Consider the following 27,741-nt stretch of genomic DNA (forward strand, 5'->3'; position numbering starts at 1 on the left):
ACTGAACAAAGCAATTCAAAGCACCCTAATTGTATAAACTAAAGACAGATTAGTATAAAGTGGGAAGATGTAGTCTAAATGTCAAACTGTCAAAGGGTTAAAGCATAGAAGGATTTAAGAAAGACCACTGGATTTTGATGGTGGGTCACTGATAACCTTAAAAAAAAAAAGCAGTTTGGGTAAAATAATTGGGAGTGGAAGCCCAATAGTAAGAAACCGAAATCATTGTATCTAACAAGGAAGTAGAGGCAATAGTTATAGACAATTTTTTCAAGAAGCTTAAGAATGATGAGAAAAAAGAAATGGTAAGTGGCTGAAGCCAGAAGACAAAACAGGTCTTTTTTTTTTTGATAGGGAGATATGGGAATGACTGTAGTTAAAGGAAGAAAAGTCTAAAGACATATAGGGAAAAGACAAATGTTTGACAAAAGAACTGGAAAGATAAGAGAAAGTAGGATCAAGGGCAAAGAGAGAGGAATTAGTCTTCCTAAGTCATAAGAATACTTGATCTTTAGTGATTGAGGAAAAAAAGACAGAAGGATGATACTAAGAAGGTAGAAGAAATGAACAAGAGATATTACTTGGTCCAATCTTGTAACTTCACAGATGCAGAAACTAAGGCCAAAAGAGGTAAAGTGGCTGTAAATAGGATGCAGAAATCAAGTTTCTAGTGAGATCAGAACTCAAATTTATTTACAGTGAAATGTCACTCCAGACATTTAAGCTACATTTATAACACTGGCCATTGCTTTGCTATGTATGAGTTTCCTATAAGGAAACACAACATAATTCAGGGTATAATGTGAAACAAGTTTCTGGATGCCTCAAGAAAACTAGGATAAAACTTTTTAAAACTTTTTTTTCTTTTTAATGCTTCTGAGCATCATCTAAGCCAACATAATGCTAATCTTAACTTTTAATTAAAATGGTCAAACAACATCAGAGAACTGTAGACTTAAGTTTTGAGGAATTGACTTTCTTTGCTACAGAATGTTTATTATAGCAATACATTAAAATATTTTGTTAACTACTATAAATTCTCATGTTGAAAAAAAAAGTACAAAGCAGTAATTTGTCATCTAGATGGTACAATGGATAAAATGCTAGATGTAGAATCTGGAAGGTGTGAATCCAAATCCAGCATCAGACACTTAACTAGGTAGTGAGAAACTGGACATTTAACTACCATTTACCTTACTTCTCTCCTCTGTTACTGTGATAACAACACTACCTCACAGGGTTGTTGTCAGGTTCAAAGAAAATAATATTTGTAAAGCATTTTTCAAATTTAGCCCTTTAAGGCTAAATACATGCTACCTATTACTATTAATAAAAGCAGTAATATACTATAAACAGTATCATTACTACTAATAATAGCAAATAATATTATTTAATAGCAATAATAATGTCTTACATGAAAAAATTCTTTAAAAGTTCTCAGATTTTTAAAATTATATCACAAGACACTTAAAGATACAATAAGTAGCATCACACTGCAGGAATACAATTTTCAAATTGGAAAACTGAAGGTTTGGGACAGAAGACACCCCAAAGTAGGTAGGATACTATAAAAAAGCCAAGTTCACAAGAAATTGTAAGGTATGATACTTACAAATTATGAAAGTGCTAATAAAATTTGCAAAAAGGCTTTATTTTTCATATTAGGAAAGCTCTTGCTGCTGTGAACACCAAAGAAGAACAAGAATTGGAGTTCACACTTAAACCAAACTCCACCACTAAAGACATTCTGTTATAAAGAACTAAATATTAGTTCCATACCTTGAATTGTGATAGAAGCTCATCTGTTGCACTTGTTGATACTTCATTCTCTCTGGTTTCAGCCAATCGTAAAATTTCATCTATGTCCATTTCCTAGCGAATTAAAAGGAACAAACATATAATTTAAACTAAGATTATTAAAAAATAGCACTTTTCAATAAGTGAAATTAAAAGTATTGATGCATCTACACCAACTGCCACAAAGTTTGTTCTCTAATTCCCCCATTTCTTTTCATCTCTATAACTTTCAAATTTAATCTTAATTGATGAAGAGAACTTGGAACTCAATAATTAAGTTAAAACTCAGTATAATGACTAAAGGATAAGGAAAAAATTCTAAAGCCACCAGAATCAGTAGGCAAAAAGACAATCTTCATCACTCCTCCTAAAATTGTCTCATTTAATTCTATAGAAACTTGCACAAAATAAAGCAAAACTGGTTAATTTCCTTAAATAATATTTATTCTGGAATAATTTTTAAATGAAACCCAAAATGTGCTTCCAGAAAAAAATTTTTTTAGAACTTTCCAAAAGAGGAAAAATATGTACATTTGTAACACACATACATACATGTATGACAATATTTTTTTCCCCAATGTTTAATCACCTGAGGTTCTGATTCCTCCCCTTCCAGTTCTTTGAAGAGATCCTCTGCTCCAAATTTCAAAATAGCTGTTAGTTCTTCTTTGTTGAAAGGATTAGAACTGCAGGGGGGAAAGGTAGTTGTGATCTAAAATACTTAACGTAACCATCATTTCTTAATCTATTCCCAGGAAAAATGCTCATATTATCTAAATATGAAAGATGACTTTCACCTCTTTACTTTATTCATCAATACAATGGAGTGTTTTTAGGGCAGTCCCACTCTCTGTAGTGAATAAAGAAAAAGGGATTTCCATGTTTTCCTTAGTGGTTACATTACTCATCAAGGAATATTTCTCAAGGACTCTGAAGAAAGAAAATTCCTCTCATCCACTTGGCATTAAGAATTATTTGCCCAGTGGGGTACCAATCATATAGTATCTTTCCAGTGGCTTGATTACAACCACATACAAGAGAATTAAGTTTTTTCCAGCCTATACACACTGAAACTTCCATGAATAATATCAAACACAGATTCAAGTCAGCCTCTTTTTGACCAAATAATATAAAACTCCTAAGCATTAAAGAATCAAATATCTAATTAAAATCTACATCCCTTCTTCTTGTAACAAAAAAAAAAAAAAAATACCCAACTACTACACCAGAAAATGTAATTTGAAATATGCATAGTTACTAAGAAACAGTTGTCTTCTTTCCTAAAGATAATTACATATGCTTTCTTCTTCCTATACCACTCCTGTCTTCAATATCATCATATCAATTGTTAAATGAAAGAAACTACAGGATCTGAGCACAAATATTTTTATGAAGAGTAAAAAAAAAATTCTGATTCTAGTTGATTCACTTGTGTTCATTAATAATTAATGGGCAAAGTTTGTCTGGTATTAAAGTTTGTTAGGACAATGTTAAAATTCCTACTACGGCTGCTTGATAGCTTACATAACCAGATATTTTTTTAAGCACAGATCTGACTTTCCTACCCAAAAAGCAATTCTTTAGGTAAAATGGAAATTCCTTTGATCCTTGAAACCTTCCACAATCTGGTTCCAGGTTCCCTTTCTAGATTTATTAAACACTATTCTCCTTCCCAAAACTCCGTTCACAGCCACAATGGCCTACAATATATATCACTGCAAGGTCTATATCTGAACCTTTACTCCAGCTAACCTCCAGGTAGGGAGCACATATTCATATTCTCTCTCTCTCTCTGCCTCTGTCTGTCTCTCTCTCTCCCTTCTTCCACCTCTTAGAATGCCTGGCATCTTTCAAGGATTACTAATTCAAGTATCACCTAATCTATGAGTCCTTCATACTCTCCCATCACTAGTGAGCTCTCTACATTTTTGTAATTGCTTTGGATTTCTTTTATGTTTACTTCTCTGTGTAACATATTGCATCCCCTCAAGAGAAGGCAATTATTGTTTTTTTTTAATATCTTTACGTACCTAACACTTATAATGTAGTTCCTTAGCACATTGATTGGTACTTAAGAAATATTTATTAAATTGAAAGCAAAAAGAAAGGACCAAGAAACAAAAAGAGAAGATAGACAGTAAGAGCCAAAAACATTATTAAAAAAAAAAAAAAAAAAACCCAAACCCCAGAATAACTGATGCTAGTGTTAGAATATAAAAAAAGAGAAACCTTCTCTCTATCCAAACAACATAGATGTTAATGTACTTTCCTTTTGTTTGGTAGTCAAGAATTTCCAACATGACTTCTGAATGATCCCCTCATATCAGGGGCAGTTGATTGACAAACAATACATAGTCTAAAGTCCATAGTCAGTTGGATTTGTTTTACCTCCTCCTTCTGGTACTTACTTTGACCTTCCCGAGTTGTTATCCAAAACAGTACGGCCTGTGGTATCCATTCGCTGGATCACTAAGTGATCCAACACCATCTTCTTTTTGGCTCGTTCAATGATCTCTTCTTCCACTGTCCCCTTTGTAACTAAGCGGTAAATATTCACCTGCAGAGCAAAGTAAAATGAGGATTATATCTGACAAGTATCTACTCACAGAACAATTGGTATGATACCTCATTTTTTTGGGAAGGGGAGAATCAGTTCTTTTCAGCTTCAACTGTAAATTTTTGTATTCTGTCCATTAAGATGACAGTTTTAATCAGACATGTAGTTTATTATAGCAAATATTCATCTTAAATAAAAGTATTCTTCTTTTTAAATGATCATTTAATTACATGAAATTTAAAGGCTTTTGCAGACAAAATTAAAAATCTAGAATAAGTAATTAAATTAAGCTGTCATCTGGAGAAAATATTGCCATCAAATATCTCTGACAAGGGTTTGATAGCAATAAGATATCTAAACAATTATTAGAAGCGTATAGAAACACAAAGCATTCCTAAACTCAGAAGTGGCTAACAGTGAGAAGAAACTATTCTTTTTTTTTTTTTTTAAATACAAGTATTCTTAAACGTACAAAAATTTCTATTAGTGCTTATATTGAAATAAAAATCAAACAAATATTGAACACAATACAAAAATAGTCTTTTTCATCAAGCCCTATCAACCATAAATTGTTATAAGTAACACAGATGGATTTCCAGACCTTCTATTATTAAATGAAATGCTTGATGAAAAGCCATCTATATACTTCTAACCATATGTATGGGAATATTTGACTAAAAAAAAGCAAGGAAACAGGGATCACTGAAGAGAATGACAGGTAATCATTACACAAATATAGTAAGAGAAGAAATTATATGTTTTATTTCTATGCAAAATAATGCCAAAATAATAGCTCACAGAAAGCCTCAGTGGTATATTATCTATATTTTGTGTGTGTATGTGTGTGCATAAGTAAATCCACTTAAGAACAAAAAGGCACTATATTTGTTTAATGTCCAGTAGATGTCTAGCCTAGCTGAAATGGTATAAAATGGAAGGAAAGCAAAAAATATCTCAAAAATCATATCTTTAATTGCCTAAAACTATACTAAGACTTTTGAGACACATTGTAGTTTACAGATTGCCTAGGGCTGAATCCCTACAAAGATTAATACTAGAGCTACCCTGACATCTTTTCTGACCTGTTTCTTCTGTCCAATCCGATGTGCTCGGGCTTGTGCTTGTAAGTCATTCTGGGGGTTCCAGTCAGAGTCAAAGATGACCACAGTGTCCGCTGAAGCCAAGTTAATTCCTAGGCCACCCGCCCGTGTTGAGAGCAGAAAGCAGAAGTCCTGTACATAAGGCAATACACCACTTTATGTCGTGTCTGTCTCAGAAACAGTTTCATACTCCAATAAGCCCTGTATCCCTGGAAACCCCTGCAGTTGTGAAGAAAAGTGAGATATGATGGGCAAACTTTATAGAAGCTAAAAGATTGTCCAGCAGGTGATGGCAAAGTGAACTTTTATTGTAAAAGAGGAAAGAGCAAACAGTTCACTAAAGTAGGCATGAGAGCCTGAAGAAGCTCAATGGGTATTACAGTACCCATATTTAACAAATGAGGAAACCAAGATGGTGAGAGAGGAAATTACCTAATAGAAGTCATAACAGTTGAGTAGCAGAACCAAAATTCAAACTCAGAATCACTAACTCCAATTCCATGCTCTTTTCCTGAATATCTTGCCACTTTATTTCATATTCAAAGACATCTAATTAAATGATCACAAACAATGCTCTTAATATTGAGTTTTTCTTAAATCGATTCACTTTTCTGCGCAGATAAAATTTAGTAAAATAATATAAAATGACACACGAAAATATCTGCATGAGTGAATTAGGACTAGTAAAGAACATAAATAGATTACTACAGTTCAAAGAAAGATAAAGTAGAAGGATAGTACATTTAAAATAAGTGTCCAAGTGTAGGAAAATGCAGTCTGCAAAATGGCACAAAAGTCTATGTATGTGATTCCTATATCATGGCAATAAGAACAAGAGAAATTACATAGAAACAATTCAAAGATGTTTGTGGCAGCCCTTTTTGTAGTGGCTAGAAATTGGAAACTGAATGGATGTCCATCAGTTGGAGAATGGCTGAATAAATTGTGGTATATGAAAATTATGGAATATTACTGTTCTGTAAGAAATGACCAACAGGATGATTTCAGAAAGGCCTGGAGAGACTTACACGAACTGATGCTGAGTGAAATGAGCAGGACCAGGAGATCATTATATACTTCAACAACAATACTAGATGATGACCAGTTCTGATGGATCAGGCCATCCTCAGCAACGAGATCAACCAAATCATTTCTAATGGAGCAGTAATGAACTGAGCTAGCTACGCCCAGAAAAATAACTCTGGGAGATGACTAAAAACCATTACATTAAATTCCCAATCCCTATATTTATGCACACATGCATTTTTGATTTCCTTCACAAGCTAATTGTACAATAATTCAGAGTCTGATTCTTTTTGTACAGCAAAATAATGTTTTGGTCATGTATACTTATTGTGTATCTAAGTTATATTTTAATATATTTAACATCTACTGGTCATCCTGCCATCTAGGGGAGGGGGGGGGGGGAAGAGGTGAAAAATTGGAACAAGAGGTTTGGCAATTGTTAATGCTGTAAAGTTACCCATGCATATAACCTGTAAATTAAAAGGCTATTAAATAAAAATAAATAAATAAATAAAAATAGGAAAAAAAAAAAAAAGAAACAATTCAAAGCCAAGACTTGGAAGTACACAAAGAAATATGAAGAATGAAAAATATATTATGAAGAAAATGTTTATCCAGATCTCTGTCTTCAAATACGTCAAATACCACTTGGAAGTGGGAGGAGGGGATCACGGTTAAATACACATCAGTACATACATATGTCAATATGTATATACATATTTATATAAGTCAAAAATTGTCTCAGTTTTGCCTGGAATGGTGATGATAAAATAGACTTCACTTTCCAAATGGCAGAAATGTTACTTAGCAATTAGATATGGAAATGAAAGTCAATAGCTAAGCCACCGTCAGATGACTCAGTAAGAAGTATCTCAGAGATTTCAGGAAAAAAAATAAATAAATAAAAAAAGGAAGTACTAAGCCTTTCTATTTAGAAACTAATAATACACATTTCTCTAGATGGGACTTCTCACTTCAGGATAAAAGACATACCTACCTCTCTACTCTCACCCCCACCTCCACCCCCCAAAAAAGGCAAAATAAGTTCAAAACTCAAAAGAAGCAATATAATTTTTATTTCTATTCTTAGAGAATTTTCAGATAATATATTTGTTTGTTTAAAGTAGAAATAGGTAACACAAAACTTTATCAGAGAATGAAACAGATACCCAGAAAGAGGCAGAGAAAGAAAGAAGAGAGAGAGTAGGAAAAAAGAAAGAAGGGATATAATGGGTATTCAACCAGTATCCAGTTTATCAAATGCCTTTTATACTTAAAATTTTAGTAGTTATGCTTTGAATAATTTAGCCAGAATACTCATTGAGAATAACTTTTTACTACAATAGTACACTAATAACCAAAGCAAAATTTTCTTACTCAGTTCACAAAAACCACAAAACTTGAAAAGTTGAAGGAGACCTAAATAATCATATGATCTCACTCACATATATGAAAGGAATCCTCTTCATAACAAACTGACAACTAACTGGTCTTCTAGGCTTTGCTTTTCTGCCAAATGAAACTATGCCAGTGCCCATGGGATCTCCACCCTTGGTCTCAAAGCAAAAAGAGTACCATTACTGATGAACACACACACTTATTTTAAGAGTGTTCTATGTCTTATGACTGAGGAGACAACAAGCCTGTCTCTTATGTTCAAAATATACTCTAGCTTTGGGATTACTGACAACCCTCCCCAGAGATATCTCACTTATCTGGTTTTCCCACTGTTTCTCTACCTCTTTTTTTTTCTGCCCTAGTACATTCATACTTCTGCATAGCTTCCATTGTTTTTGCTTTCTGAAATCTTGTATTATCTATAGTTTAAAACCATATAACTGATTAATTTATCACATATTATCTCATACTTTTTCTAGTTACTACATTTGCTCCTCCTGTAAAATCCCCAACAGATGAAACTGTCTTACAATTTGCCCAACATTTAACACAATAGCATAAAGAAAACACTTAATAAACATGTTCTGATTAATTGATTTATATTCCACAGAGTTTAGTACAAAGCTGGAAACAATTGCTTGACTGGGTGAAAAATATTTCTGTTACTAAAATTAAGAATAATAAAAGTACTAAGAGATACATATTTCTTGTTCTTTCCTGGTAAAATTGAATCCAAAGAAAATCCATGAAGTTCATCCTCAGCCACATCCAAAAAGCAGTAGAGCCCTAATAAGAATTTAGTTCTTTCTTACACATAAGCTTCTGATATTATCACCTCATCAAAGCTAATCCTTCTAGCTAACTAACCCAATTATCTTGCCCCTGCTGCCTCTCCAAATCCCAGCAAGTTTATCGCTTGAACCATATAACAATGGCGTGGCTGCTAGAAGAAATTATTATTTAAATATAGGAAGATAAGCAAATCTGAAGTTGTTTGCTTTTGAGAAACAAATTAAAGTGATCTTCTCAAGGTTTTGGAATCCTTATTCCTTTTCCAAGGCAGAAATGGAGATGATGGTAAGAAACTGCTTGTAAAACTCAGTATATTAATTAATTTTAGTTTTCCCCACTATCTTCCTCACAGTATTGCAAAGAAAGTATTTGTAAACTGCAAGGCACTACATATATCTGAACTGCAATTATTATTGATTTAAAGTCTAAGCTTCTCCTATAACAAAACCATGTAGAGAATGCTATACCTCAGATCCATCTGCATTGAAGTGGTCCAGTGCCTGCTTTCGGATTTCTCCCTTAATCGAACCATCCAGACGCTGTAGAAATAAATCAGCAAAGAATTAACAGTCAAGAAGATCAGCTGCATCAAAAGCCGAAAACACTACAGGCTTGCAACCTTCATTTGTCCCCACTAGGCACAGACTAAAAATAACCTGAATGTCCTGGCCAGGTCTATGTAATAAGGACTCTGCTTAGGCAGCATACCTCTGACATGGGATCTCTTGTTACATGATCATGGCTGAAAGGCTCTGATTCAGTGTTCTCTTTTAGGCTTATCTTAGGATCAGACCTTATACCAAGGACTATGAAGAAAAGAATGGCAACCCAATCCTTGTTAACTCCTTTGTTTTAATTATATGTCTAGGTACCAAACAAGTTTAAAATGAGAAACAATATGACTAATTACAATGTGTACCTAGAGAAAAGTATTTCCTAAGGAACTCCTAAGTTAATACTGATTTAAGCAATTTTTTTAATCATATAATTTTATTTTTCATAAAATTTTTTACTACAATTGCACAAATACCAGAACACACAACATATGTAAATATAAATATATATATATACACACGCATATGCATATGTATATATAGACACACTGCTCATTATATCACATAACTTTTACAAATTTTTATTTAAATTTTCATACACTTTTACCTGCATTATTTTATTTCTACCTCTCAATTTTCATATGAGTTGAATAGACAGCTATTATCATTTTCATTTTATAGATGATGACACCAAGATTGGAGAAATTAAACTACCCAAGGTTACACAATTGGTTAAAAAGTCAGGAATAAACCCAAATCTCTAAATTCCTGGTCCAATGTTATTTATTCTGACCAAATCATCATCTTAAAATTTCATTTCCTCTCTTCTAGAGTATACAAATTCCATTTGATTTTTCAGCCAAAAAGAAATATGGCCTACAATATCCCATTCTACATTCTGAGATCAGAAGAAGCCATTTCATTGCTACTAATGCAGATGACCCTATGACTAAAGCTACTATGACAAGAACCTGAAAGAAATGGGTTCCATCTCAGGTCTTGCAAAAAAGAAAACAGGATTGTTGCTTCACAAAGAGAAGATTACTTTCTGATTGTATTTGGTATCCATTAAGTCACTAAAGTAAAAGCAATGTAGGGATGAGATACACTAGGAGAGAATCTATTTCTGTGAAAAAGACACACTATAAAACACTACTGAAAGAGTTAATAAAGAAAAATAATACCAAAGACTAGAAATTCTAAACTGTTTTGAATGGTTCTATTCTAGACCATTTTAGAAGAGGATCTGCTCGTGGCTCTGAAGTTATGATTTAAAAAGGAAAAAACTGACACCTTCTGACTTAAAAATTCCTTTAAAACTATATGTAAATTATGGTACTACTTGAAAGGACTGCCATTCCAGTCAAAGTCAAACAAGTTAGAAACAAATCTTTTAACTCAATCTACAATAAAAACAAAATATATAATTCAACTATTCACCATATAAACCATTATAAATAAGTAAATCAGAAAAATCACTGCCAAACAAACATAAAATGAATTTTTTTGTTGAGTATTCTCATAAACACATACCTGAATAATTGTCAGTGAGTAGTAACAGTTTACGTTCTACTCAAAAAATTATTCTAGGAGTCAATGGACAAACAAACAAACAAAAAAAAGAACCAGTTCCAACAATCTCCAGATTCAATTCCAAGTTCACTGAAAATTTCAACAACTCTTTTTTTCCTGGTATGTACTACATTTTTTGAGTTCCTGGGATTCCCTCATCAGACAACCAATTTTTCCTCTCCATTATTTAGAGATAAGAAGCAACATACCTTTTACTTTTTTTCTTTCTCAAATGAAAAAGAGTGACTTTCAAATGAGTATTTTATTTCAAAATAAGACCCTTCTTAGATTTACTTCTAGATTTAGAACAATTAAGAGAGTGAAATTTTTCACTATAGGTCAGTTTCGTATACTTACAACTCCATTATTTAAAATACTTACCTGGAAAGGATAATGTTTAATAGTCAGGTATTCAGCCAGAATATCCAACATCCTCACCATCTGGGAGAAGATCAGTACTCTGTTTCCCCTCTCTCGAAGTCTTGTTAACAGTTTATCTAAGAGGATCAGCTTCCCACTGCTCCTGATCAGGGACTAAAGAACTAAAAGTCATTCCAATCATGAGGCTGAAACATTTCCCCATTTATACACATAAAACTGTGCTTGATTTTAAAGAATTCTTTCATTGAATGCTTTTTAAGTAATCTGGTTTGGGATCTGCCTATACCCCTCTATGGAGAACCCCCTTATAATTTGATTTCTAACACCACTCTTCTATTAAAAATGTTCTTAAGAAAGTGAAGAATCCAGTGGTCTCTTCTCTGTTCTCATACTTTTCAAACTTTCTAGAGTATTTGACAGCAGTGATCAACTTGGTACTACTTTTCTGGCTCTTGCTTCTCTGTTTCTTTTGAGTAATTCCTTCTTCTCTTCTTGCCTTTTAGTATTGTCAGAGTTCATCTTTTAGTCATTGTTCATCTACATAGTTTCCATTAACATGTCTATGAGGATAATTCCCAAACCTACATCTTCCCTAACTTTGACTTCTATCACCAGTGACATTTGATTACAGTCACTTTTGCAATTTGCTATGTACTCTATTTGTTTCTTTAATTTATTAATCTATATAAATCTTGGTTTCTCAGGAAGATCATAATAGCCCCCTGCCGTGTCCCCAATGAGCTATTTATTGTATTTTTTTTCTATATCCCATAGCACTTGTAATAAATATAAAGAAGGTGCTTGGAACATTTCTTGAAAGCATTTTAAACAAAAAATTAAGTCAGTAAAAAATAATCTACCAGCTTAATTTTTTTGGCTATTTTTAAAAGATAATTTCTTCAAATAAATAAAAAATCTTCAATAGAAGTTTCCCCAAAACCAAATCTCTAAAAGAATGAGAGAGGGAAAAGAATTTGAAGATAGCTAGGATAGATAAAGTTTTGTTACAGATTTTATTTTATCAAGGATTTATTTGTGGATTTTTAAAAGAGACAATAGCTATATATAAATAAGTACCCACCAGCAAGATCTCCTGTCCATTTTCACGTTCATTCTCTTCTGGAGGCTTAATGAGATAGCAGTGGTTACAGCATTTTTTCAGTTCCATCACAATGTTAAGGAAGCCAGATGTGCTGCCTCTTGTCCCTTTGGAGAGAGCCTTGTAATTCCTAGTCAAAATCCACCTGTAGATGTCAGTAATATAATTCTCAGGTAAAATTTTAAAATAATAGGCCAAAAGAAGAAGGAATGGAAAAAAGCTTCAAGGAAAAGTACCAGGGGGAAAAGTAAATGTTTTTCTTGTACACTCTGGGTCTTCATAACTATAATCAGATTCATGACTTTATTTGCATATCTCAACTTTATGACTATGAAGATTCATGTTAAGTTTTTTTTTTTTAATGAAGTTTCTTTTCTCAAGCTCTCTTAACTAGGATCAAAGTCAAAGAATTCCCTTACTTCCAAGACCCAGAAAAATAGATTTAGAACTATGAAACACCTGTAATCCCCCTCCTCCAAAAAAAGAAAATATTCAGTACAGTGGCTAAATATTATGACATGGCCAAAGTGTTAGGTTAAAAATGTATACAAGGATACCGTCCTCTAACTTTCATCAATAAATGTATGTTTTTCATTTTTCCATCACTACTTTTTACATTCACTTCTTGTGAAATTTCTTAGCTCACCTACTCTCTTCTTTGAACCATCAAAAAAAGAAGAAAAAAAGGAATATGAGCATGGCAGCATTATAAAAACACATACAGCTGGCAAGGACAAATTGAACCAAACTAAAATTCCTTCCAGATGTCAACTAAATTGGAAGAAGAGCTTATTTAGATTAAAGTGTTGCTCCAAATGTAGGGCAAAACTAAGAAAATGGGTCTCAATTTCAGTATTTTCAGTGTTTGGTTTTCCCCACTCTTTCTATGTTCATTGTTCACAGATATATTTTAAATAAGATTCATTGCTTATTTCCTAAGTATTATAATCCTTTTCATGTCACAACAGTTGAAAACTATTGGATTACAAATTCAGGTAAGTTGTGATTAACAACACAAGACAAAGGGGAAAAAAAAGAATCTTTTTTAAAGTATGCTAACTATTAACAAAGCATAACTAAATAGGATGCTACCATTTTTTCATTTTTTATTTTAATGGAGACATAATTTTAAAACATTACTTTTCAAATATAACTAACTGGTCCAAAACTCTGAAGGTACAGTTTTAAATTATGGAAGCCATGATCTGACCTAGTGCCAGCCTTCCTACAATAGAATTTAAACCAACTACACAAATCCTTTTGTACTAAATCTGTTGCACCTAGAACACTTCAGTTGAGAAAGGACGTTCCTCTCTTTGTATCAATTCCAATGTTATTAGATGAATATTCTTCAATAATGATCTGTTTCCTGGGGCAAGGAGGAAAAAAGGAAAGAGTATCATTATTTCTCTGGGAATTGGACTATGTTTTTGGCCATCAAGCAAGAACAGAATGGCACTAATTCTCATTTGTGCTAACAAAAAAGGGCTGGAAGAAGGAAGGATTTGGAAAAAAACAAAAAACAAAAAAACACCATTATCCAGAATTGGCCAAAAGAAAAAAGAAAAGCAAGATTTTCATATAAAGTGCTTATTTCCACTTGCAGCCTTAATATAATTATTGGCCACCTTAGGAAGTAACTTACTTATAATACTGCTTCTGAAGGACAGACATCTCCACCCTGAGAATCTGTTCCACTTTGGCTGGAAGAGATTTTTCCACATCCTTTTTTACTCTTCGAAGAAGGAAAGGCTCTAGAACCTTATGAAGACTTTGATAACCATTTTCTCTCCCCTTTCCATGGTCATCTTCAAAATCTTCCCAGAACTCAAACCTAAAGATGAAATACTAATTTTAAATTATATGAGGAAAATATATTTGAATTTCTTAAAAAAAAGACATTTTTGTATTATAAAATTAACCTCATAAAAAGGTAATTAATCAAGATAAAATTACTGAATTTTGAATTTTTGTAGAAAGAAATAAGAACAGAAAACCAAAAAATAAAAATGGAATGAAATAAAAAGAATCCAATATTTAAGCATAAATCAGAAAACCAGTATAACTAACTGGGTTACCTAAATAGTTAACATTTGTTTTATGAAATAATCCAGTTTCTTTTTGTTAGAAAGGATTATGAAAATGAATTATGGAACTTTTATGAAGGAAAATTATGGTGATTTATAATTTCTAATAAAAGGTAATTTAATTGGGAAAAAAGAATTAGGGCGTCTAGGTGGTGCAGTGAATAGAGCATCAGCCCTGAAGTTAGGAGGACCTAAGTCCAAATCTGGTCTTAGACACTTAATACTGCCTAGCTGTATGATTCTGGGCAAGGCACTTAACCCCAATTGCCTCAGTAAAAAAAAAAAAAAAAAAAATTGAAAACAACTATCAGATACAAATTTCAGTTGTTACTTAAATAAAAGCCTGTATTGTTCCTGGAGACAATATTTAAAGGGCTCTACTTACAGAAAATCAAACAAAGGCATGTACAAAACTACAAAACTGGTTGGTTGTTGTTGACATCAATAGAATTCAGGAACACAAAAAACAATCGAAAAGACCACACTTAATTTAGAAACATGTAACTAATATACGTTCAGTCAAAATTATGTAGCTAAAACTATGCTGAGTTCAATGGCTGAGGCAAGTCATAATCTTTAATGAGGCTGATGAAAACTATTACAGCAATTTAAAATATTGGGACTAAAAACTATCAGAGGTATAAAATAAAGGGGAAATTATTTTACAAATACAAAGAACAGTGACTTATCAAGGCCAAAAAACCCCAAATTCATTCTTGGCGAATATCCTGCCTATGCTATGCCCACTCAGCTCAGACAGAGCACAGTGCCTTACATTCTATATTAACTGAAGTCATATTTGTGGACTTTGTCACTTTATTCCATGATTATTACCATTAATACCACTCTGTAGTCTGATAAACACATACTTCCAGGAAAAATTGTGCATGAATCAACACAATTATCATAACTACTGAAAAAAAAAAAAATAAAAGCATATGCAGATTCATCTTAGTACATACAAGATAGTATGCTATTAATTTTCTATAACCAGATTACTCTCAAAAATAAAATTATCAATATTTTACAAGATTTATTTTCCTATTATGGACTGCATACCATATAAAAACTACCATTGTTTGAAGCTTAAAAGTTAACAAAATGCACAATACAAAATAATAATTTTTTTTGTTGGAAGCTGTTAGTTAATTTAAGTAGGGAATTTCAGATGAGGAAACAGCTTCAACCAATTAAGATCAGCAGTGGTTCTGAAACTTAAACTCCTAGAGTTGTCTGAGGCAGTGAGAGGTTAAACGACTTGCACAGGATCACATCACCTGTATATGTAAGAGATGAAATATGAATCGAGATTATTCTAGATTCAAGGCTAGCTCCTGATCTACTTTCCTACCTTTCAAAACAAAATATACTTAATATATTATCTTTCATGATTAAAACTCTGTTGGGGTCATCTTGTCAAAAATGTCACCAATTCATGTTATTAACTTCATTCACTCATTCATTCAATCATTGGCCAAATGGTGATGTTTCAACTTCCACAATATCTTTCACATCCTACCCCTATCCTAACTTAACCTCTATTCACATAGCTATCACTTTAATTCAGGCCTTTATTACTTCTTACTTATATTATTGCTATAGTCCAGGGGTCCTCAAACTACGGCCCGTGAGCCAGATGCAGCAGCTGAGGATGTTTATCCCCCTCACCCAGGGCTATGAAGATTTTTTATTTAAAGGCCCACAAAACAAAGTTTTTGTTTTTATTATAGTCCAGCCTTCCAACAGTCTGAGGGACAGTGAACTGGCTCCCTATTTAAAAAGTTTGAGGACCCTTGCTATAGTCTCTCAATTATTTCCCCCTCCTCATTTCAAGTCTCTCCCAGCTCAGTTAAAAAAGTAGTTTTCCTTAAGTACAGCTAAGACCATAGTACTTTCCTACTCAACAAACTCCTGTGGTTCCCACTATTCCTCCTAGATTAAATAAATATAAAAGTTTGATCTTAGAACTAATCAAATAGTGTCTCAAGCTATCTTTCTGATGTCACTATATATTGCTCTCTACTTTAAACGCTGATGAACCAAACAGAACTCTCTATTGATTAAATATGATATTATACCCCCCAATTTTTGTGGCATTGTATTAGCTGTCCTCCATATCTGGAATACAGTCCTTTCTTAATTCTGCCTCACAGACTTCTTCTCTTCATGTAAAACTAAAGCTCAAGCTAAAACTTTCCTGAGCTCTTCAAATGTGTGTAACCTTCCTTTCAAATTATTCTTTATTTAGATACTTTACATTTACTTGGTTTTATTCACCATATAATTTTATTTCCTTATAGTCTCTTCAAATAGAATGTAAACTACAGATCAGTAAGAATTGTTTCATTCACTACATGTCTACTGCAATCACATGATAGGCACTTAATGTATGCTTAGTGATTGACTGACTTTGCACTAGACCTTTCCCATCACAGTCATGCATGCTTTGGTACAAATACATCTCCCTACTTTATACTTCACTTGATGTTTATTATCAGTTATTAAACAGTCATTTATACTGTTAACTCTCAAGAAATCTTAAATGATCCTGATATGTGGGTGGAAGATACTTTGCTGTAAAAGAGCCAATAAGGCAGTGTTTTGTTCTAAAAAATCAAATATTTTTCATTATCAACATACGAAGTACAATATAGGATTTATATCTCTACATTGTTCAGTCACTTGTGAGATGGTAAAGATGTGGATCATTGCTTTACTACATTTGCCAAATCCTGCTTTAAAAGTAAATTCCTTCAAATGTAGAAGATGAGACAGCATTACATTCCAATACCAAGTACACCCACTATCAAAAGAAGAAATTAGAAAGTAATAAAGAATGTAAGTAAAATGACTGACACCAACAAAATTTCAAAAGGAAGAAAATTCAATTTAAAATCTAGAATATGAGCAGATAAATGAGAGAATGAATATTAAAACATTAAAAAGATTATAAACTACAATAAAATATTATAAGATAAAGGAAACTGAACCTACTAATGAGAAACTAATCTCAAAATCCTCTGGAAACCCCAAAAGCATGGAACAACAAGATGGTGTTCCAAAATGGTTCAAAGGAGAAATTTTTTAAAAAGTCATAAAAAGACTAAGTCTGAACAGACAAAATGTGAGAACTTATGGTCTGACCAGCAAAAATAATTAACAAAGAAAAACTTAAAATCCATGTTGACAAATCTCTCCAAAGAAGGAAACAGAAAGCAATGGATTCAGAATATAAATATACTGAAGTGAAGGACTATCTAGAAAAAGAGAAGCAAAACATGACAATGCTAAAAGAATATATTGGCTCTATACAGAGCAAAAGCAATTGATCTGGAAGGCAAGAAGCTCAAAGATAACTTAAAAATCATAGGTTTCCCAGAAGACTACAATAAATTTAAAATGTGAACACTAAAATAAAAGAAATAATTCAAGAAAACTATCCAGAACTTCTAAATACAGAAAATAAAGCTCCAATCAAAACAATACACAAATTGCCACCAGAAAAAAAAAAAAAAACCATACTTCCAGTTTTGACAAACAGTTAAATTTAATAATTGCCATACCAAACAACATATACTACAAACAGCCAGCCACAATAAAGACCTTCAAATGTAAGAGAAATAATAATCAAATAACAGCATTCGTCAGTACTCACTAGCAACTTCTAATTCAAATAATCATATTCTTCAATGTAAGAGTTCAAGATGCAATCCAAAGTGACAAACAAAAAAAAAAAAATAAGGTAAACATAATCAATGAAAAAAAGACAGAAGTTCAATTAAAATGGGACATTAGAAATATCCCTACCCCCCCAAAAAAAAAGACATGAACAGAATATTTAGCTTATAAACACTCCAAACAGAAAAAACAAGAAAGATGATTAAATACAAGTACAAAGGAAAGAACACTTAAATCTAAAGATTATTCTTTTAAATAAAGATTACTCTTTTAAAAGAATGATTTAAAGGGTTGAAAAAGAAACAAAACTATTTTTAATAAATTAAGTACACAAGAAAATAAAGATAAAGGTAGAATTTAAAGATCAGAAGCAATTAAGTAATACAATGGAGTACTGGACCTGAATTCAGGAAGACCAGAATTCAAATCTGGTTTCATTAGCCATATGAACCTGGATATGTCATAATTTTATCTGTTTCAATTTCCTCATCTACAAAATGAAAATAATAGAACCTACCTCTCAGGTTGTTGTGAGGATCAAATAAGATATTTTTTGTAAAGCATTTTGCAAACTTTAAAAACACTATATATATGTAAACCATAGCTATCATTATGAGATGGAAAAACAGCTATATAGGTTAGTATGTTGACACCTTTTTTTGTTTGTTTTTGCTAACATTAAAATCTGAGACTTTCTCCCTACTTTTTTTTCTCTCTCTCTCTCCTTTGGATACCTTTCATATAGGTCCCTAAATGCCCTCACAATAACATCACTTCCAATATAATTTTCCTTCATCTATACTCAATCCAAGCAAGCCACTTTTTCCAACTTTATTCTCTTTACAAAATGCCATTTCTACTATTTCTGTCAGCACCTCAGAGATTGTTTCAGAATCAATGTGGAGACAACTAAAGATGGATACTGTAATCAGACATGTATAAAAAACATTAACAAAAGACTGAAAAAAGTTGATCTACAAACAAAAGAAGAAAAACTACTCTCAAAAAACAACTTTTATGGGAAATATAGAATAAGGTCAGTTAAAAATGCTCCCAGGCATTTTTTATTTATTTTTTAAATATTTAAAAAATGCATTGCTGGTGGAGTTGTGAAATGATTCAACCATTTTGGAGAGCAATTTGGTACTATGCCCAAAGGCCTATAAAACTGTGCATGGTCTTTTTCATGCAGCAGTGCCATTACTGGGTCTGTATCCCAAGGAAATCATAAAGGAGGGAAAAGGATTCACATGCACAAAGATGTTTGTTGCAGCTCTTTTTGTAAGTGCTAGGAATTGGAAATCGAGTGTTGGGGAATGGTTGAATGTGGTTGAATAAAATATGTATATGAATGTAATGGAATACTAATCTGTAAGAAATGATGAGCAGGCTGATTTCAGAAAAGTCTGGAGAGACTTAAATGAATTAATGCTGAATGAAGTGAGCAAAACCAAGAGAACACTATACACAGTAACAGCAAGATAATGCAATGATCAACAGTGATAGACTTGGCTCCATTCCAATAGACTTAGAGTAGAAAAATGTCATCTGCATCCAGAGAGAGAGGACTATGAAGCCTGAAGGTGGATCGAAGATTATTTTCATCTTTGATTTTTTGCTTTTTATTTCTCATGGTATTTTCCCTTTTTGCGTGATTTTTTTTTTTTTAACACAACATGACCAATAAGGAAATATGTTTTAAATGATTGTACCTGTTTTAAGGTATATCATATTGCTTGTTATCTTGGGGAAGGGGAAGGTAAGAGAGAGGGAAAAAAATTTGGAACACAAAAGCTAACAAAAATGAATGTTGAAAACTATCTTTATATGTATTCGGAAAAATAAAATACTATAGAGAAGGAAAAAAAAAGACCTTTTCCTTCACACAGATTGCAAGAGCTTTCAAAGTAACTATCTGGGGGCAGCAAAATGGCACAGTAGATAGAGCACCCACTATGAAGTCAGGAGTACCCGAGTTCAAATCCAGCTTCAGACACAACATTTTCTAGCTCTATGACCCTGGGCAAATCACTTAACTCTAAATGCCTCAAGGCCCCCCAACTAAAAAAAGTGACTACTTGTCTTATATCTATGTATTTTGAGTTCAGAACCTTTGATCCTCTAGGAGACCCTTATCATTTTAACAAATATCCTATTTCCAATATGGCTCACAAAATATTTCAGAGAATGTTTGTTCATTCACTTTTAACAACTTTACAAAGAAAATAAAACTATATCCTAATTCATTAAATAATAGTTTTGTTTTGTTTTACTTCTGAGGCAGCTAGATGGTGCAGTGGATACAGTATTGGCCCTGGAGTCAGAAGGACATGAATTCAAATCCAGACTCAGACACTTAACACTTACGAACATGAATTCAAATCCAGACTCAAACACTTAACACTTACTAGCCATGTGACCTGGTCAAGTCACTTAACCCCAATTGCTTCACAAAAAATAAAGTTTTACTTCATGCTTGTTTATGTTTATGTATGTGAAAGTATATATATGTATATATATACATATATATATGTATATATATGCATAAGTAAGTTTATATATGTAGCTATACACACATATTAGCACACAAAAAATATAGATGAAAAGATTGGCTACAAGTATTATTTGCATTAGATTAATAATTCTCACATAGGCATATTAACTTTTCAAAGAGAAAAGAACAGTTGCTGTCAATTATCTCTTTCACACATCCAAGAATTCACAAAGGAAAATCAGGGCTAATTCAATGCAAATTATCAACATTACTGAACAATCAGGGAGATTGGAGAAGAGGAAAACAATTAAAAGTCTCAGACTTATTAAAATGACATTACTTTGGTCTGGATGAAAAATAGAATACATTAGAAAACCATTTATTATCATAAAACAGTCACCTCCAGATGAAACGTGGTAGACATTTAACAGCATCAGAGCAAAAGACTGAATTGTCTTCAAATGCAATTGCAGACCCTAGCCAAATAATTTTATGGACCTGCATCACAGAGTAAGCATGTTACATATATAAAGATACTTTCAGCAGAGGCATCTTGGTAAATACTACTTTGCCTTTCTGAGGTTATTGTATCTGAATTCAATATAAAAGTATGTTTCAAAATTTCATCTATTCTGAATAATTTTTCAGCACTTTTCAATTAGACTATATATGGTAGTACTTCAGAGACAGACCAATGTGCTACTTCACTATTATTTGCCATACTTCATAATTTTTTGCCTTTACAAAATAATAAGTTTAAAATTTCTGGCAGACACAATATGTGACTTCCACGAACTCTGACCTCCGACTTTTTTTATCCCAAAATGATTTGATACTATTGTTTCCATATTTATTTTACTAAAAATCATGCTACAACCTCTACTTTCCACAAACCATGCCATTTATTTTCCTGGATGAGTGATAAAAGATTTAATATCATTTGCCATTTCAAACATTCTAGCATCTTTTGAAGTACACAGGAAAGAGCTTACTTCTCTGGCATAATAAAGTGCAGCAAGGACCAGAGCTCTTTGAGGGAATTCTGAAGAGGGGTCCCAGTAATCAGGAGCCTATGGTTGGACTTGAAATCAATCAGAGTTTTATACAATAAAGAGTCATCATTCTTCAACCGATGGGCTTCATCCACTCCCAGAAAGGCCCAGTTAATACTGCCCAGCACAGTCTAAAGTAAAAACAAAACAAAACGAGCCACCAAGTCAGATGGGCAAGTGGTTTCAAGTGTTAATTATCTCCATGCAAACATCATTACAAATGTAAGTATGGAAAATATTCCATATTGTCTTAGATATGCAAAAGATCACTTGTGGTCTTAGTTGCTTAGACTGGGGCATGCACTAGTCAAAAATAAACTACAATCCCAAAAAAATTATGAAAGTAAGCCGCCTTTACCAAATAAAGTTGCATATCCCCAGTTCAAATAAAATCCCCAAGATCCCCAAGATCAAATAAAAAAGGAGGTTTGGAGCAAAAATGATTTGTACTCTTCTTTTTCTTACATACCATCCTCCTCTTGACTAGGCTCCAACACAACATTGGGATTTGAAGAATACTCAGAAACTACAGATTTTATCAGCCTAAAAACTCTTCCCTTGGCTCTAATATAATCTGCCTAGAACTAAAAATGGCTATCTTTGTAAGGAGTAGTCTAGTTCTTATAAAGATTATCTTCAAAAGGTTTGACAAGTTTTACAATCTTAATTTTATGTGAAACTTATTTTCCTGTAGAGAGCAAAAAAAAAAAAAAATTCTCCTTTAGAAAATAATACAATGAATAATTAAAACAACAACCACCATCTACTAGACCAGGAACAGGAATGCCAGACTTTAGTCCTATATCTATCACTGACTATTGTTAGCCCATGAAAATCTCTTCACTTCTGTAAGTTCAGGTTTCCTCTTCTGTAAAATGTGAGGGAATTGGATTAGGTTATCTCTAAGTGTTCCTTCTAGCATTTGGTTTCTTCCCTACCAAGGTTCCCAAAATATTCTTTTTTCCCCCCACAAAGGTCAAAATCCAGAATTAACTGTTATAACAAAAATTGAAAAACACAGACCCCTACAACTTGGACAAAAATTCAAAAATTTAAATATACATACCTTATCTTTTAGGAGGATCTCATATGTTGTTATGAGTGCATTAAATTTTAGCCTCTTGGTTTGAGAATGGATCCATTCATATTCCCGTATCTATAAAAGAAATCAATACTGGAAATCCAAATATTACTCAACTTTATATCATCCAAAAACCAGAACATTTGGCTCTTGCTGTTCTCCTTTATCTCTCCCTTCATTTCTAAGTCAAATCTCTAGGGGAAAAAAAAAACAAAAGCCATAACCATAGCCTGTACTTCTCTCATTTACTTCTCCAATTCTTATTTCCAACTTCATAATGCAATGAAGTACCCCAAGAGAATGGGAGCAAACAGCATAAATAAGGCAGGTAAGACAATTACTAACCCCACAAAGTGGACACTCAAGAATTTTATGCCCAAGAAATTCTACAAATAGTAACACTATCATCTCCGGGATAGTGAGCCTACTACTAGCCTATTCCTTCCAACACCACGAAAGGGAACAACTCTAACAGCCTAAGAAGCTGTACTTTTAAAACTCATTCATTACTTAACCAAAGTTTCTTCTTTAAAGTTACCAATAACTCAATTGCCAAATCGAGGGACTTGTCTCAAATCTCAATTTTTTGACCTCTACATAACTTGATTCTATTGACCACCCAATGCTCTGGCATTTTCTTACATTACTCTTTCAACAAAGGGGTTGATCAGATGATCTTCAAGATCTCTAATTCTAATTCTATGATCTTAAGATTTTCTTACCAAACTACTTCTCAGACTCTTTTGTTAGAATATACTATGCCCTTGTCTGTGGGTATTCCTAAGACTCCATATCTTAGGCCCCTGCTATTGTCTCTACATTATCATTTTGTAAACTCATCAAGTCTTATGGTTTATATTATTAACTTCATGAAGATGATTTCTAGATTTATATATTCAGCTCTAGTCTCTTTCCTAAGTTCTAGTTCTATTTAATTTTTTTCATCAATTGCCTATTTTGAACTACCAGTACCCCCAAGCATTTCAAACCTAACATGTCCCAAAAAAACTCAATGGTATCACTATCATACAAGTATTCAATCTTGATGTCATTCTTATTATCTCACTCTCACTAACCACAATCAATCAGTTGCCATATCCTGTTCAGTGTCTCCATAATACCTGTTGTATTCATCTCTCCTCTCTAAGCACACAGCTATGACCATGGTCCAAGTCTGTATTTCCTTTTGTCTAGACTACTTTTTGGAATTATCTTTACCCATTCTGATCCATCTTCGACATAGATCTGCCTCAGGTCTAGATCACTTCTCAATCCCTCTAGTGGCTCCCTGACATTTCAAGCACCTCACAATTTGACTCCAGCCTACCTTCAAAGCATATTACCCATTCCTACCCTTTATATTTCCTCTAACTTAGTCAAGTTGACCTTGTTAAATGCTATAACACTCCCATCTCCCATCTCCCATCTCTGAACTTTTATGCTGGCTAATCCCCCAACTGGAATGTACTCCCTTCTCCTTCTCTCTTAAGAAGCTCAATATTCAGCTGAAGGGCAGCCTTTCTGCTTCAGGTCTTTCTTGATTCCCCCCATCCCCACACTCCTGTGTTTTCCCCCGACAAAATCAACTTGCAACTATTTTGTTTCTGTTTAAAAATATGTATACTATTTTTCCTAATGGAATGACAAAAATCTTTCAGGGTAAGGACTGCTTCATTTTGTCTTTGTATCCCTGGTAGCTAGCACTATATATAACATACATATAAAGTATATTTTTGAAATGCTTTTTGTCTACAGATTCTATTTCAAGACTAGTTTTATGAATACTAAATAAATGAAGGTAGTGGAAATATACATGGATTAAAGTGTTAGGATTATAATTTCATTTTCTGTGAGTGAGAGTGTGTGTGTGTGTGTGTACATGCATAAGTGTGTGTATTCAAAGGAGATCAACCTACCAAAGGTATTAACATGGTCTCTTAATAATGAGCTCCTCTTCCCATGAGCAAATTTTGCAAAGGCAATACTTTTATTCAGCACAATTAAATTAAATCTCAATATTTTGGATGTAGGGGAAAATATGGATTATATAACATTTTGAAAAAGGAGTTACAATTTCAGAAACTTAACTGTTACTTGAACGAATGAAAAGTATTTTTGCACTTAATATGTATCAGGCACTGTACTAAGTGCTGGGAATAAAAATACAGGGAATGGCTACCAGAGATAAAAAAAAAAAAAAAAAAAAAAAAAAAAAAATTTCTCATATTACAAGATTCAGAGCTGGAAGAAAACTTCAAAATCATAAAAATCCCACCCTCTTTATGTAGTATAGCAGTCAGGAGATGTAGTAGCTATAATGCCAAACCTGTAATCAGAAAGGCCTGAGTCTAAATCCTGTCTTAGACAATTTCTGTTATAGGATTCAGGGCAGGTTACGTTGCCTCCACGGGGATCATTTTCTCATCTAGAAAATGGGGATAATTACAATATTTACCTCCAAGGATTGTTGTGAAAATCAAATGAAGTACTATTTGTAAAGCATTTTACAAAGCCTTAAAGCACCGTGTAAATGCTAGCTTTTTTAAAAAGTTATTTTTGTTGTTATAGTAAAGGCCCAAAGAGGTAGCCATTGAACCAAAGTTATGTCAATGATGGGAGGAAATACATCAAGAAAAAAATTTTTTTGTTCAGACCTGAGTTTTCACTCTATCTACCATTAGAGATCTGTGCTTTTTTTTCAATTCAGTCTTTGAGGGTACCCTGATATACCAAGTGACTATATAAAGCTACTATGTATAAGAGAAAGGACTTAAACCCATGTGTTCCTGACTCTTGTTCTCTATTCACCATACCACGCTGAATCTTCAGAACTAATTCATCTCAAAGAATAAAATAAATAAAACTGGCTAATGTCAGGCAGAGGCTTTCTTATTTTGATGAGAGAACTGGCACAGAGGAGAAAGGGAAGCTGAAAGTGCCCCCATACACACACACACACACACACACACACACACACACACACACACACATTCTTTGATAATTTAATCATTTTACTTAAGAGTTCACTCTTTTTACTTTTAACTACATAAGAATAGGAAGATATTGCATGAATTTTTCTTCTACATATTTAGTATCACAAAGACTTGTGACTTCATTAGTATGGTCTCTCTCAATACACTGAACTTCTCTGCAATTCAGAATTTTTTAAGAATTTTTTGTGTAACAGAATCTTGGCAGACTGGCGAAGTCTATTAAATCCCTTCCACCTTGGTAGTGAGGTGAAAACTATGGACCCCTTCTCAAGGTAATGTTTTTAAATATATAAAACTACACACACAGGATTACAAGAAAAACAAATTATTTTAAAATACAATTATCAACAAATTTTAAAAACTGTTCCTAAACCCCAAGTTAGAAAGTCTACAAGTTTTGCTACAGCCAAGAAACTAAACTCTAAACTTAAACTAATATGACTCTCCAAACTAAGCTGATCCTTAGAAAAAAAGATAATCAATATGTTGTCAAGTCCATACTAAATTACTTAGTTTTCCAGTTTGGTTAAACCTTCCAATCTTACTATGTCACCAATATGACCTAAGAAAACCTAGCCATGCCTATAACACAACATGGCAGCAAAGTACAACTTTATTAAAAAAAAAAAAAAAAAAACCTTAATAAAATGTTTGCTAAGCAAATCACATGAGCAGCTTAGATAGGAATAATTTAACTGAATTATATGGCAAGCCAAAAGAGATTTCTATCATTTATGAAGATTGCTTTTGGGTATTAGGTTTTGTTTCGCTTCATTTTACTTGAACTTCGTTTTCTGTGGATTTCTACATGCAGATATCATGATACTTTAATAAAACTAGAATACAAAGATAATACCTGGTAGAAATAGGTGCCTTGTTTTAATGAAAAAGTAAAGAATGATTTAAATTCACATATCAAATATTTATAACCTCCTCACAGATCAAACTAATATCTTTTATACATTACACTCTGTTTCCCATTTTTGTGCCTTGGTACTGGCTGTCCCCCATGCCTGAAATACATTCCCTCCTCACTTTCATTTCAAAATCCTCAATTTCCTTCAAGACTAACCTCAGGTTAAAACCTTTAGTTTTACCTGATATCATCTAGTGGTAGTGTTTGAGTATCAAGTGCTTAATGGTGAAAACAATTTCTCATTTTTAAATACGATCTGTGCACTAGTGTTTATACCATTAATTTAGGGGGGGGGGAGAGGAAAAGGAAGCAAATCAAACTTCAACTATGATTCCTGTATTAATTCCCAAACTATTAAAAAACAAAATTATTTTTTCATCCAACATTCTCTTTTTGAAGACGAGGAAACTAAATCCAAAGGAAAATAAACTAATTTGTCCAATATCACATAGTCAATCTGTGGAATAGTTGATGACAAAAATTTCTTTTCCCTAATGCTACCCCTTCACTAATCATTAGTTTATTATGATGTCCAAATTAATAAATCTTATTATCCAATCCAAAAATTATTTATTAAAATGCCTACTATGTGTGAGGAATTGTGCTAGGCTAACTACTAAAGATACAAATACAAAACTAAAAACTGTCCTTCTGTGCTCTCAGACTTACATTCATACTACTGGGGTAAGGGAAGAGGACAATATGTAGACAAATTTATCATGTATGAAAAGATCCCTTTTATTTCAAATATAGCTTACTCATATTGGCTCTAAGCATAGAAACCCTAGCGTTTAAAAGCTCTGATAAACTCTTGTGCCTATAACTATTTTCTTATGTTTCCACCTAAAAAGATAACCTGAACTACCTATGAGATTTTTAACTATTTCATAATTTTAAAATAAATTTAATGAAGGACTCTTGGAATGAAGTGATCCTAAATGATGTTTATGACTTATAAGGCAGAGAGATAAAAACATTTCAAAAAGGAGCCGCCATTTAAAAGAACAATATTTACATCGTTACTTTACATCTATTGGGAATAATGACTAATAGATGTTTCTAGCGAACATGTTACAACTCTTTTTCTTTAAATTGAATAAATATGTTTTTAAAATTTATGTTTTTATTGTGCTATTGTTATACATAAAACCAATACGGTTAACA

General features: G+C 32.8%; 1 protein-coding gene across 8 annotated transcripts in view; it reads right to left on the reverse strand.

Moving 5' to 3' along the window:
* The window catches only part of CHD2 (chromodomain helicase DNA binding protein 2), a 187,260-nt gene that overhangs the window by 48,109 nt on the left and 111,410 nt on the right, over positions 1-27,741 (reverse strand). For all 8 annotated transcript variants that reach the window (XR_004232431.1, XM_031955540.1, XM_031955533.1 and 5 more), the window contains 10 exons: positions 22,654-22,743; positions 21,528-21,718; positions 13,922-14,110; positions 12,259-12,421; positions 11,178-11,330; positions 9,138-9,209; positions 5,437-5,586; positions 4,206-4,354; positions 2,387-2,483; positions 1,780-1,872 (listed from right to left, as the gene is read on the reverse strand). Coding sequence is in view for 7 of the 8 variants with exons in the window: in XM_031955540.1 (XP_031811400.1) it covers positions 1,780-1,872; positions 2,387-2,483; positions 4,206-4,354; positions 5,437-5,586; positions 9,138-9,209; positions 11,178-11,330; positions 12,259-12,421; positions 13,922-14,110; positions 21,528-21,718; positions 22,654-22,743 (1,347 nt within the window). In the remaining variant the exon portion in view is untranslated. The remainder of the gene's footprint in view (positions 1-1,779; positions 1,873-2,386; positions 2,484-4,205; positions 4,355-5,436; positions 5,587-9,137; positions 9,210-11,177; positions 11,331-12,258; positions 12,422-13,921; positions 14,111-21,527; positions 21,719-22,653; positions 22,744-27,741) is intronic.

Source organism: Sarcophilus harrisii, chromosome 2 (genome assembly GCF_902635505.1).
Source record: "Sarcophilus harrisii chromosome 2, mSarHar1.11, whole genome shotgun sequence".
NCBI lineage: Eukaryota > Metazoa > Chordata > Mammalia > Dasyuromorphia > Dasyuridae > Sarcophilus > Sarcophilus harrisii.